The sequence below is a fragment of the Marmota flaviventris genome, chromosome 9 (assembly GCF_047511675.1).
Source record: "Marmota flaviventris isolate mMarFla1 chromosome 9, mMarFla1.hap1, whole genome shotgun sequence".
Classification (NCBI taxonomy): Eukaryota; Metazoa; Chordata; class Mammalia; order Rodentia; family Sciuridae; genus Marmota; species Marmota flaviventris.
Window position 1 is genome coordinate 2,556,676 of NC_092506.1, and position 13,066 is coordinate 2,569,741.

General features: G+C 64.3%; 1 protein-coding gene across 3 annotated transcripts in view; it reads left to right on the forward strand.

The window, feature by feature from the left end:
* Positions 1 to 13,066, forward strand: part of Kcnq1 (potassium voltage-gated channel subfamily Q member 1) — a 286,879-nt gene that overhangs the window by 76,453 nt on the left and 197,360 nt on the right. For 2 of the 3 annotated variants that reach the window (XM_027944516.3, XM_071615956.1), the window contains exons 3-6: positions 6,637 to 6,763; positions 7,221 to 7,299; positions 7,810 to 7,906; positions 8,718 to 8,858. The exons of the other annotated variant lie outside the window; for it this stretch is intronic. In XM_027944516.3, coding sequence (XP_027800317.1) covers positions 6,637 to 6,763; positions 7,221 to 7,299; positions 7,810 to 7,906; positions 8,718 to 8,858 — 444 coding nt within the window. The remainder of the gene's footprint in view (positions 1 to 6,636; positions 6,764 to 7,220; positions 7,300 to 7,809; positions 7,907 to 8,717; positions 8,859 to 13,066) is intronic. 3 annotated transcript variants of the gene reach the window in all.

The following is a 13,066-nucleotide window of genomic DNA, read 5'->3' on the forward strand; positions in this document are numbered from 1 at the left end:
CCGTGGACATGAGCCTCATGCCACCTGCTGGAGGGGGCCTGGGAGAGGACCAGAGGACAGCTGTCACACACTCAAAGGCCCGGCTACTGGGTGGGTGGGAACGCCTGTCCCCATGGTGACCAAGCAAACCTTGTGGCCTCTCCTGCTCAGTGTGGAGAATGGCCGCCTGGACAGCTGGCAGGTGGGGCTAGTTCTCGGGGGAAAGTGGCTCTGTGCTGCTCAGGGTTGCCCCAGATCTGTACTGCCCTCGTGGTGGGGTCACAGAGCTACCGCTGATGCATGGCTTGTGGCATCCAGAACCCCCTCCTGGGGAAGGCCACTGTCCCGGGGCTCTTGGCACTCAGATGGCCAGCTAGCCAGTGGTCGGCTTCTCAGAGGCCTCGTCTTCTCCTGCTAGGACTCCCTGGGGCAGAGGGTCTGAATGCCCTGCCTTCCAAGGAAGCTGGCCTGTTTCAGGACACCTTGGGCACCCAGGTGTGGAGGGCCGAGCCTGCAGGCCGTGGATGCGCGTTCGGTGGGGCCCAAGGGAGCACGGAACCACAGCAGGTTCCACTACCATGTGGGCAGGCTCCGGCCCAGCCTCCTGGCTGTGCTCACAGACCAGGAGGCACTGGACAAGAGAGGGCTGGGCAGGCAGGGGGACACTGGACAGGAGGGCCCGGGGCAGGCAGGGGGACACTGGACAGGAGGGGCCGGGGCAGGCTGGGGGACACTGGACAGGGGGGCTGGGCAGGCAGGGGGTCTCTCCTAGGTCCTGGCTCTGTCCTCTGCACTGACCTGCCGTCCTCGCTGCCTCCTCAGAGTGCCAGCACCCAGTTTCTCACCTGGCCAGATGGGGGGTGGGGTGGGGAGCATGGCACCTGCCCCAGGCCAGGGCTGCTCTGGTGGGGGAGGGTGCTCCCAGGGCCGGCGGCAGCGTGGCTGGAGGGCTCCAGCTGTGCCCAGCACATGTCACCCGGGGCCCAGGAGCCCTCCACATAGGCTGGCGGCTGGGAGCAGCTGGCCACAGGCAGGCCCTGGGACAAAGGGCGCTTTGAGCAGCCTGCATGCCTGCGTCGCGCCCTGGCCAGCTGACCCTCCCAGGGACGCCGAGGCTGGCTCTGCTGTGGCTTACGGGGCCCACATTGAGTTGGAACAGCTGGCCCTGAAGCCCACTGGCTGGTCTCTGCTACAGGGACCATTATCCCCCGCTCACTGAAGCCCCCAGGCTTAGGAGGGCAACACCCTAACCCCAGGACCCCACAGCCCCCCGGCCTGTGCCAGGAGCTCCAGCCAAGGGTCTCGCAGGCCTGCTTCCCTAAGTCTGCCCTGTTCAGCATTCACAGGGCCTCCAGAGAGGCTGGCCAGGCCTCCGCTCCCTCTCACTCTCTGGGCCTTCCTGCCCTGACCACCCCTCTGTAAGGCCCAGTCTTCAATCCTCAGTCGTTAATGTTTCGCTCTCTTTAAAATTAACTTCTCCTTATGAGATGACATGACGGTGACATCAGAGACGCCTCTGTGAGCTTCCTTCGTTGTCCCTCCCAGAGGGGACGCAGCCTCCCTGCCGGCCACCTCACTGCCCTCTGCATGACAGTGGCCTGCAGGGCTCTCCTCACAGTGTCCAGACCCACGAGCTGGCAGCTGGGTCCTGGCCGTCTGACTCTCTGGGGCCACAGACTGTGGCTGCTGGTGGCCTAGAGGCCCAGAGGACACCCAACCCAAGGGGCTGCCAGGCTGCAGGGCAGGACCTCACTGTGGTGCACCCCACGTGTCCCAGCATGCACTGCTGCACTTGGTGGCTGGTGGCATTCTAGCCACAGGGCTGCACAAACCTGGTCCAGCTCCGGAGGGCTCCCACCACCCAGGGGGACCCCGGTGCCTTCAGCCACGCTCCTCCCTCCCCCAGGCCCCCGCTTGCTTTCATTTTTAAACTGTGGTTAAGACAGACACGACCTAAGATTCCCCATCGGGACGGTGGTTAGGCACATGGTCCAGGGCGCTGGGCACGATCACCCTGCTGTGCGCCGTCACCGTCACCCACCCCCAGAACATCCTCATCTTCCCAAACTGGCCTTGTTCCGTCAAACGCCGACTCCTGCTCTCTGCCCTCTCCCTCCCTCCTACCTGGTGACGTGGGGCCTCAGGCTAGAGACACACACACTGCTTGTCCTCGGTGCCTGGCCTGCCTGCCTGAGCAGTGTCCCCAAGGTGAATGCCTGTCATGGCCTGCATCTGCATGTCTCTCCACTGAGGGGGTGGACGGCCTTCCGCTCACTCGGGGCTGATGTGGCCACGGCCACGCAGCGTCTCCTCAGCCCTGCTTCCTGTCTTCGGGTGCAGACCTGGCTGGAATTGCCCAGTTGACATGATGGTGTTGGGTTTTCCCCGGAATTGTGACCTTTAAGGAAAAAAGAGAGAGAACTTTCTAGAGTAGTTCTGGTTCTCAGCAGAAGCGAGTGGACGGCAAGTCCACGTCCCCACTTGACAGCCTGATGGCGCAGGCTTCTGTGGCCTGTTCTGGGGTGGCCGCCCTGGCTGCAGGGGCTGCGTCTCAGGGTGCTTCTGCCTGCCTTTCCAGGGCTGGCGACACTGATACCCTGGCACGAGTTTAAGGCCAGTGGTGGATCTTTGCACAGACGCCCACCCAGGTCCTAACGACCTTAACCGAGTCACTAGCTTTGTCTTCTCATCGAGTCATGTGACCACTGCCAGGTGCAAGGAGCGGCAAGAGGCCCGTGGGTCTGGGTTTCCGCTTGGGGTGGGCCAGGGGCTGCGTCCGGCAGACAGGCTCTGCAGGGGCTCGTTGGGAAGTGCACCTGGAACCGACTGCCTTCAAATCTGGTCAGAAAAGCCCACAGCTGGCCACGGAGGGCCAGCGCGGGGAAATGCCCGGCCTCCCCTTGTGCCCGTGCTCCCAGGGCACCTGGAGGGGCTCTGCTGGCGCTTGATGCCTGGCCGCCGCCTCCTTGGCCTGGGGGGAAGGAGGCGCTGCGGTCATGAGGCCTTTAGGCCTGTGCCTCCTCAGGGCCCTTGCCCCTCACTCCAGCCTGGCCTGGACTCTTGTGTCATCCAGTACCCAGCTGTCCACTTGTGACTGCCAGGGTGGCTGGTGGTGGCTGCCATGTCTCTGGGTCACCACTCCCTCCCAGGCTACCTCCTGTCATGTCTGGGATTCTGTCGCTGCAGCCCACAAGCCACTGGCCTGCACCCCCTCCCCACCACGGGGCTGCTCCCAGACCCCTGCACTCCCAGGCATGTCCCTGTGGGGTAGCATCTGCCCTCTGAGGTGGGGCCTGGCCTTGCTGCCCAAGGCCCACTTCCAAACCTGAGGATGACCATGCCCCATCCCACCTGGCAGACCCTCCTTGGGCCCTAGTCCTCCCCTCTGCCAGGCTACAGCAAGTGACCCCACAGCCCCCAGAGGGACTTTGCTCCCTGAAAAACAGGCAGCAGAGGCCCGGCTGTGGGGGGCTTGGTGGAAGCTGAGGATCTGAACTTGGTGTGGAGACATGTCCCCAGACCTTCCTCCAGGGAGCCACCTGAGCCAGGAGGCAGCCTTGCTTTGGTCTGAAGGACAGTGGCCAGGATGCGAGTGGCACCTGCATCCCTCTATTCTGACTGGTCTCAGCAGAGACCCTGGGCTCCTGGCCCAGGACGCCTCCTCACATCAGTGGGACGGCACTCGGGGTGGTGCTCCTTGCCCTGGGCCAAGATCCTGACCCTGGTCTTGCAGGTGGCTCATGGTTCTCCCTGAGAGGCCCTTTGGGAGGCTGAGATGCTGGGCACCTTCAGGGGAGACCTCTAGGGCTGGTGGTCATCAGTGGGTGTGCTAGGGGTGGTTCTGCAGGTATGGTGGGTGGGCCTACCAGAGCTGTGGGGGAGCCAGGTGGCCTGGACAGTCGGGAGACCTGGAGGGTAGCAGGCAGGCACAGTGAGGTGGGGAGAGCATCCCACATACGCAGCTCCGAGGACCCAGGGCCCCTGGGTGCCTGGGGCCAGCAGGGAGGCTCTCAGCAGGCACTAGGCCACGATACCCATGTGGCAGCCCGTAGACCTTGACCCTACAGTGGACAGTGGGGGGCACAGGAGAGGGACAGACGGCAGGTTCCTGGGACACACTTGGGGCCTTTAGTTCAACTTCATGGCTGGGTGTACGGCCCGAGCTGCAGGAGAGAGCCTCAGGCCCACCCCCACCAGAGCAGAGCGCGCCAGGCCGGGAGCATGGTGGGGTCAGCAGGCTCTGGCCTGCCGCCTGCGGGGGTGTGGCAGAGGTTGGCTCCCAGTGCCCTGCACCGTTCTCCAAGCCAGCAGGCACTGGGGTCCGAGTCGTTCCCCATCACTCCGCCCCTGACCCCTCCAGCAGGGTGGCTGCTCTCCCTGAGCCATCCAAATGCCACCACTTCAAGGTGCACCCAAGCACATCAGTGCTCCAACTCTGCTTAGGATGCTGGGGGAGGCTTTTAAGTAATCGAAAAGTACTTCAACGTGAGGGAAACTTGCTGTATGGTCAGTCAGTGGGCACGGTCTGCTGCCCCTGGGCTGCTATTGCTTCCCACCAGGGCCACCAGTGGTCAGGGGAGCCATCTCCCATGAAGCCACAGGCACCCTCACATCGGCGTCAGGCACCAGGAGCTTGGTGTTTGATGTTAGCCAAAGACACACCGTGCCACGACAGTGTCCTGCAGCGCCAGCTCCTCAGAGACCCCAGCCACGCCAGTGCCTGCTTCTGGTCTCTCGGCCCCTCCCTCCCTCCATTCAGCCGGCAGATGCACACTGAGTGCCAACCTGGGGTCTGGGAAGGGGGACGCATCTGCCCGGGTGGGCTCAGCCACTCCCCAACGCCACCCCCCCAAGTTCCCAGGAGCTGGGGGCAGAGCTGGGACCACAACCCTCGGGGAAGCCACCGAGCCTGTGGTGCCAGCACCCCTGGCTCTCCCTTGGGCCACCCCCAGATTCTGGGTCACATCCCCCCGCTTTTTTTGCATGAGAAAGGCATCAAACTTTTCCCGACTGCCTCCCGTGGTCCACTGAGCTGGCCCTGAACACAGGCTGGATGGTGTGAACATTATTTTGTCCTAATTAACAACATTTGGGAGCCAGAGATGCAGCATCCGGCCACCCTCTCAGTGATTCCCTGGCAGGCCAGTGGTGTGGGCAGCGCCAGCCAGTCTCACCCAGTCGCACAGCAGCCTTCCCATGCTGGACTCCCAAGGGAGGGCGGGCAGGGCTCCAGCTGGAGCAGGCCGGCAGGCCGCACGCGCTGTGGCTTCGCGGGTTTGTGCCGTCCCCTGCTCCACATGGGGGACTGGTTCAGCCTCCAGCCTGGGCTCCCCGCGGGGCCTGCTGCATGCCCGCGTTGGCTGGGAGCTGGATCGTGGGCTGCAGGTCATGCCAAGTGCACACTGGCATTAGCACTCACCTCGCCCACCACGGGACAGACGGGGACAGTGAGGCCCAGGGCAGGATTCGGCCCCGAGGCGGTCTTCCTCCCCCATTGGAAACCTCTGCCTTGTGGGGTTGGTAGGAAAGAGGGCGGCACAGCGGCCATCGGGGACCCCGGAAAGTGGGCGGCCCAGGGCTGCCTGCCTGGTCCTGGGCGGAAGGGCAGTCCTCAGCAGCCTGGGGGAGCAAAGGGAAGAGGCTGCTCACTTCAGACACCCTGGTTCCTGGGTCAGTGGCCACGTGCTGGGAACCTGGCTGGCTGCTCTCAGACTGCGAGCTGACCACCCCTTGGCAAGGCAGCCACAGCTTGGCCCTCCAGACACCGGGCGTAAGTCAGGTCCCCGGGGCCACACCTGGAGGCAAGATGCTGACCCCTCCCCTAGTGCTGGACCACAGGGAGCCAGGGCTGAGGCCCTGCCCCACACTGGGCCTTCCCTACCATTTCAGGAGCTGTGAGAAGGGGCAGTAGTGGTACGGGCTCGGTGACAGCTGGGGCAGGCCTCCATGTCACCTCTGGGGTCCCATCTGGGACGGGAACCCTCTGCCTCACTGTTTTGTTGAGAAGGCTAATGGCCGCTTCTTCTGGACTTGGCTCCACACCATTCTTCCTCATTTGTCCACTGTCTGTCCCCTCATCCACCCCTGTCCCTCTCTACTACAAATTTCTGTCCATCTGTCCAGTCCCGTGACCCAGATGCCAGCCTACTCCCCAGAGCACCTGACTCCAGAGCTTGTGGGGGCCTCTGCACCATCCTCGTGCCCCCAGCCCCCACCCGAGGCCCTCGCACACAGGCCCGGTCCAGGCCACCAGAGGCAGCTGCCGTGCCCCAGTGGTGTGGCCGTGTGTGAGACGAGGGGACAGTCCCAGAGGGCAGATGTTCTCCACCCCACCTTGAGATGCAGGGCCTGGGTTCTGGGGCATCATCTGGGGCTTAAATTAGTTCTGGCCACCGTGTGGTCAGGCAAGGGCACCTGACACCCAGCTGCCCCGGCCCTGGCTCAGCAGGACCCTGGTCTAAAGAGCAGCGACTCCACTGGGGTCCACTGTTGGTGGCCCGGGGTTTAGGCCACTGGCTTCTCCAGGTGGGTGTCACGTGTAGGCACCATCTTGCCCCCAACAGGGAGGAGGCCTGCTGCTAGGGGTGGCCTGTGGGAAAGGACCCTGGCGCGGGAGCCCGTCCGTGCAGTGAGCTGACGCCCTCCCTCCTTCCTCAGGAGATCGTCCTGGTGGTGTTCTTTGGGACGGAGTACGTGGTCCGCCTCTGGTCTGCAGGCTGCCGCAGCAAGTACGTGGGCGTCTGGGGACGGCTGCGCTTTGCTCGGAAGCCCATTTCCGTCATCGGTGAGTCACGCCCCCCCCCACAGACGCTTCACCCCAGAAATCACCCCAGTTGCAGCTACCACCAGCATCCTCCAAGGACCCAGAGCCCTGCTGCTCTGCCTGCCTGTGACAGGCAGGACGCCACGCAGCTGGGTGACCACCCGCCTGGTCCCTGCCGGGTTAGACTGCTCAGGCGTTGGCCTTTCGCAGCCTTCTGGGACCCTCCTCGGCACGGCTGGGCAGTGGGACAGTCACCGTGGAGGCCTGAGGTCCAGGCTCCGTCCTCTCTGGCCCCTGCGGGCTCTGGCTGGGGCCAGGGTGCCCGTGGGTGCTCGGGGCCTCTCCAGCTCTGGCACTGCTGGCTCCCCACCCAGTTGCTCCTGGGTCCTGTGGTTGGGCCCCATCCCCTTCCCCAGGAGTGGGCCGTGGCCCCTGCCCCCTGGCTGCCATGGCTCACGTGAGCCACCCTCCCCCACAGACCTCATCGTGGTGATGGCCTCCATGGTCGTCCTCTGTGTGGGCTCCAAGGGCCAGGTGTTCGCAACGTCCGCCATCAGGTACGCAAGCTTGGCCCTCCCTGCTGGCCTCCCCCCACAGGCTGGGAGGGAGCTCATGGGCCACCACACACCCCTCCTCCCAGGGAGGGTGGTCACAGCGCCACCCGCCTCGGTGCTGAGCAGAGTGCTGCAGCGGGCGGGTCCTCGAGGCCTCAGGCAGCCCTGGGGGCAAGACCCACACCAGAGCTCCTGCTTCTGGGACTCGGGTGTGACCTGACTGTCTGCTGCTCATCTGTAAACTGGGGTGACCCTAGGCCTCCCCAGAAGACAGTGTGGGAAATGTCAGGTGGTCCCAGCCCTGACCCTTTGGCGAGTGGGTGGACAGAGCCAGTTTTGAGGGGCTGCACTGGGAAGGGGATTCAGAGGTCCCCGACCAGGGGTCTGCCTGGAGGTGAGATGGTCCCAGCCAACACAGAAGTGCACCTGTCTCACCTTCCCATCCACTGTCCCCTGGGCCCAGGTGCCCCCGGGACAGCTGTGGTCCTCTCAGTCCTGCTGTCTCCTTCCCAGGGGTATCCGCTTCCTCCAGATCCTCCGGATGCTGCATGTGGATCGCCAGGGAGGCACCTGGAGGCTCCTGGGCTCTGTGGTCTTCATCCACCGCCAGGTGGGTGGTCCAAGGTGGGGTGCTGGGGACCGGCTGAGGGTGAGACAGGGGACAGAACAATCATTACCAGGACGGCTTAACACACACGTGGCCCACCTGGGGCGAGGTGCAGGGTGTGAGTACTCTGGTCCCCAGTCGAGCAACCTAGGGCCAGGTAGGTGCCAGGGCACAGGGTGCAGGGATAAGGCCCAGAATCCCACCCCCAACCTGAGCCCACTGGGGCACTCCACCCACACTTATGTGCCAGCACCTTTAGCCTGCCAGGCCAGTGTGAAAATAAAGCCACCTTCCTTTAAGCTGGGGACCAAGGACGGTTAGGTAAACGGAAGAGAAAAGCAAAATGCAAAAAACCGTGGTCTCTGAGGCTCAGAAACCTAAATCCAGGCAACCACAAACAACCCCATGACGGGGGGCTCCGGACCCGGCACCCTTTCCCATGGGCCTCTGACTGGCACAGGCCACACCTGCCCAGGCTCTGAGGGACATGGGGTGCCCTTCATCTCACAGAAGTTCCACCCCACTGTGGGCAGTCACTGGCCAGCAGAGGCTGCCCAAGTTAGTCCAAGGCACTAGCTGGAGTTGGCTTGCTCCTGGGTGGCAGAACCCAGGCCCGCCGTCTCAGAGCTGTGACCCATGGAGTTTCAACCCTGTGTGCGAATCGCACTGCGTCCACGCGGCATGGCCTGGTAGATGCTGGACCTGCTGCTATGGCCTCGCTGCCTTTTATGACGGCCTGAAGCCTTTTCACTGAGGGCGCTCGGTCCAGGGTGCTGCGAGCCACGGGCTGACGCTGTCCCTTCTGCTGACCTAGGAGCTGATAACGACGCTCTACATCGGCTTCCTGGGCCTCATCTTCTCCTCCTACTTCGTGTACCTGGCCGAGAAGGATGCAGTGAACGAGTCAGGTCGCATCGAGTTCGGCAGCTACGCGGACGCGCTGTGGTGGGGGGTGGTAAGTCAGGGCCTCCGGGACGGGGTGTCCTGGCTGGGCCACTGGGGCCTGGGCCGAGGAGGTGCAGGACGTGGGCTCTACTTCCCCAAACCCCTGCCTCGTTGGCAGGGGCTCCTCATCTGAGCAGAACCCTGTGCCCGGGTTCACACTTGAAGCCAGCAGTGCAGGCCCCACACTCAACACAGAACGTTCCGGGGTCTTCAAGTTCTTCAACTTTGAACTTGTGTTTTGAAGAAGTCTGAGGGGCCAGGCTGGGCCACCAATGTCCCTCCAGGAGTTGGTGGCTGTCATATAGCCTGGGAGTGCTCCATCGTGGACTGGCTTCAGGGCTGCTCCTGCAGGGACGTGGTGCCCCCAGTGGCAGTGGCTCTGGCGGGAGTGCAGCTGTAACTCCACCCACCTCCGTGCCATCTCCCCTCAGCCAGAGGCCACCAGACCTGGGAGATGCCTTCACCCCGGGCAGCCCTGGGAGGAGGTGCAGAGCCTGGGCAGTTCTCAGGCCAGACTCAAGCCATGGCTCCTGAGCTCAGGCGTGCTTGCCCAGGGAGAGCCAGGCTGGTGATGGCCCTGGGTGGGACCCGGCAGCAGAGAGGACAGAGGGCAGCCCACAGAGCTGGGCCGTGCCTTGGGAGCAGCACAGGTTCTGGGGCACGGAGCGGGGCAGGCCACCATGCCCGCCCAGGCCTGTGTGCCCAAGAGCTGTGTTCAGGAACGAAGGGCCTTGCTCACGGGCTCTTGGGCTCCTGCCCTTCCCCCACCATAGGGGAGGCCACTGAGCTCATGGAGGGTATGGGCACATGGTCCTATGTCCCCCATGAGGTGGCCACACAGTAGGAGCTCCTGGTGTTGGCCAAGTCGGTGTGTTTTCTAGAAGCTTCCAACATGCCAGGCAGCTCCGAGAAGCCCAGGACATGCTAAACGTGCTGACACAGCTCCCCAGCTGGGCAGGCCCAGATGCAGCCTCTGCCCGCCTCCTGGGGGCCTGTGTCCCTGGGCCCTGGTGTGGCAGGCCTGAGCAGGTTTGGGCAGGAGGGCTCAGCCTCCAGGAAGGGAGCCTGCCTGATGGGGGGCCTGCATCCCTGGTGACATGGCAGCCCTGTGTGGGGGCACAGGCAGCCCGAGCCAGCATCCCCTGGTGGTTGATGGGCAGTGGAGGCCAGGGTGCAGCTGGAGAGAGTGGGCGACTGCCTGTGGGAAGGCTGGTGAGGGGTGCCCAGTCCTGGCGCTGCCCCGCCTGCCTTTCCAGCCGCCTGTTGGAGCTGCTCCCCGACCTGGCCCCCGGCCCCGGGCCCCCCGGCCCCCCGGCCCTCAGCGGAGCCGCGCTCCCACTCCCACACCTGTGCAAACATCCGCCCGCCGGCCGGGAACACGGCCCCTTTGTGCCCGGCTTGGCACCGGTGCCCCTGCCTAGCCGTCAGCTGCAGCCTGCGCCTCGGCCACCATGCACCCTGGCCTGGCCATTGTCCCTGTCAGGCCCTGCACCCTGGCTGCCCAGGGCCCCCCGCTGCCCTGCTCAGGGGCCAACAACTCCATTCACAGAGCGGCTGCCCCTGCAGCTGTCGGCAGGAGAGGCCCTGAGGCGGAGTTGGGTGGTGTTCCTGGCACTTCTCGGAGGGACAGAGCTGAGCAGCGCAGGCCGGGGGGCCGGGGGCTGAGTCCCAAGCACTTGTCTCCTCTCGTCCTGGCTTCCCTCATCCCCCGGGGAGTGAAGCAGCACCCCAGGGCTCCCCGTGGGGCAGATGGGGGACAGCTGGGCCAGGGAGAGGCACTGTATTGGGAGCTACCTCAGGGCAGCGGGGGCTTTCAGGAGGTCCTGCCTTTCTGACCCCTGCTGCGTGCTGTGGGCCTCGCCTGGACTCAGCCCCCCACATACCCACAGCCCAGAAGAGACTTAAAGCATGGACCCTAAGAGAGGCATCTGGGCGCAGAGTCCACCTGGGTGGGTGTGCACCTCCCTTGCCCAGTGGACTGGAGATGGGGTGCCTCGGCGGTGCCCAGCCCATGCTTGTGAGGAGCGTGAATCAACAGGTTGATCTGCCCATCTCGTGGCTCCCCGGGCAGCGGCGGGTTTGCTTCCAACACTAGGCAGTTTCCACAGTAGATGTCTGTGGCAGTGCCCGGGCCAGGCGTCCTGACGCAGGATGGCAGTGCGCTCCTCGGGACTCAGGGCTCCTCCTCACCTCTTGCTGCAGGGGACTCGGGTCCTGCCCCCCCCATCACCCTTTGCACGTCTCTCCTGTCTTAGGAGGAGGCTACACTGGATTTAGAGCCCACCCACCCACACAATCATCATCCTCATCCCATCTTTGAAGACCCTGTTTCCAGATAAGATCGAAGTCTGAGGGCCGGTGGGTGTGAACTGGGGGAACAGGGTTCGGCCCAAGACCCCGGTCTGGGTCAACGCTGTGAGGAGGCTTTCCCCTAGGCGGGTCAGTTCCACGGCTGCCAAGCAGGGCGGGGGCTCCATGCCCAAGAGTCCCCTCCCGTCCCCTCTCTGGGGAGGCCTCCTGGGCCCCAAGTGTGGCGCCCGAGCTCGGCTGCGAGGTGTCTGGGGAGACTTTCAGACTTCTTCTTTGCCCTTGGAACAAAACGCGTTTGTTTGTGTTGAAGTTTGAGTGCAGGCCCAGCAGCCCTTGCCCACACGGGCCCCTCTGTGCAGCGCCTGGGGGTCTCCAGGAACGGGCGGCTGCGGGGCTCTGTTTACCCCGTGTGTCTAAATTTAGAGTCTTGAGTGGAAAGGCCGGAACCCGCCCCTGCATCCAGCCTTTCACAGCCCGACAGCCCTTCGCCTTCACCTGGGGGTTCCGGGAAGCCTCCTGGGCTGTGCTGTGTCCTGGCAGAGCGAGTCGAGAGGCCAGGGCTGAGGGCCTGGGCCAGCAGGCCCGGTGGGACTGTGGGGGTCAGCGGCACCTTTGATGCTGGAGAAGCCACGCTGTGGGACGGGGGGGACAGCATGCAGCCCCCATCCAGACAGGGTTCCTCCTGCCTGAGCTCCACGCGGAGCCTGCAGTACGAGGCAGTGAGGCCCCGGGTCCACAGGACTCCGCCAGAGAGCTCCTTCCAGACCCAGCTGCGTTGTCGCACGAATAGGAGTCCATGCGACAGGTCCCGCTTCCTGCACCTGCCCACTGGCCAGCACCTGGGGGGTTTATCACCTGGACCCAGCAGGCCCAGGGGGATGGTGCACAGAACTGACTTCCTCTCGGGGAAGGGACTTCAGCTCAGGCCAGTGAGGAACGCCCCTGGAAGGCTCATCAGCAGAGCTTCCCCCTACTCTGCAGCCCACAGACACAGTCACAGACAGACAGCATCAGAAGCACAAGGAACGGGCGCCGGGGGGAGAGCAGCCAGGCAGGGGTAGAGCCCCAAACAGGGCTGTCACAGCCCACATTCACCACGTCCCAGCTGGGGGGCCCTGTGCAGGTCACCCAACCTCTCGGAGCCTATCTGTGGCACGAGAATAAGGTCTGGACCTAACTGCAGGGACTGTCAGAGTTAAACCAGTGATACACAGAGAGCCTGGGCACCAGGTGTCCCCTGTGCTGTCTGGGCTGGTCCCCATCCTCCATCCTCCCCAAGAGGCTGTTTCAGAAAGGACAGAATGAAGTCTGCCGTTTCCAGCTTCCCAGGCAGCCAGGGGGACCAGGAGTTGTGGGCTCCCCAGATGCAGGAGGGAGGAGGGGCAGCAGGCTCTGCTACTCAGGAGGGTGCTTGATGCCACAGCCCGGTACTGGCATGGGTGTCTGCGAGCCGAGCAGCAGTGGCCTGCGTGCCCGGGGCCAGGGGGTACTAGCAAGGAGCGACAGCGGCTGAGTCCTGTCTCCCTGGGTTTGCTGGCCCAGGGGTCATGCAGATCTGCCTTCCTGACGGCTGGCCACTGGGGACAAGTCATAGGCACAAGGACCATAAAACAGCTCATTCCTGAGCTGCTTGCGTCTGTGAATTCAGGAAAACAAACATCTCTGCAGGGAAGGCAGCTTCCTGGGGAGAGCCGGGGGGGGGGGGGCCGCGGCGCGCTCTGGGAGCAGACGGCGGCTGGGCATTGTGGCCATCAGCAAGTGCCTTCCACGGCGGGGCCCACCCGCCAAGGTCCTGCTCTCCCCGTCTTCCTCCCAGCCCTGCCTCCTTCTAGCCGCCCAGCCCCAGCCGTGGGACCCCGCTGCTTAGATCCAGGAAGTGAGGGCGCGGCCTCAGAGCCCCGTGGAGGC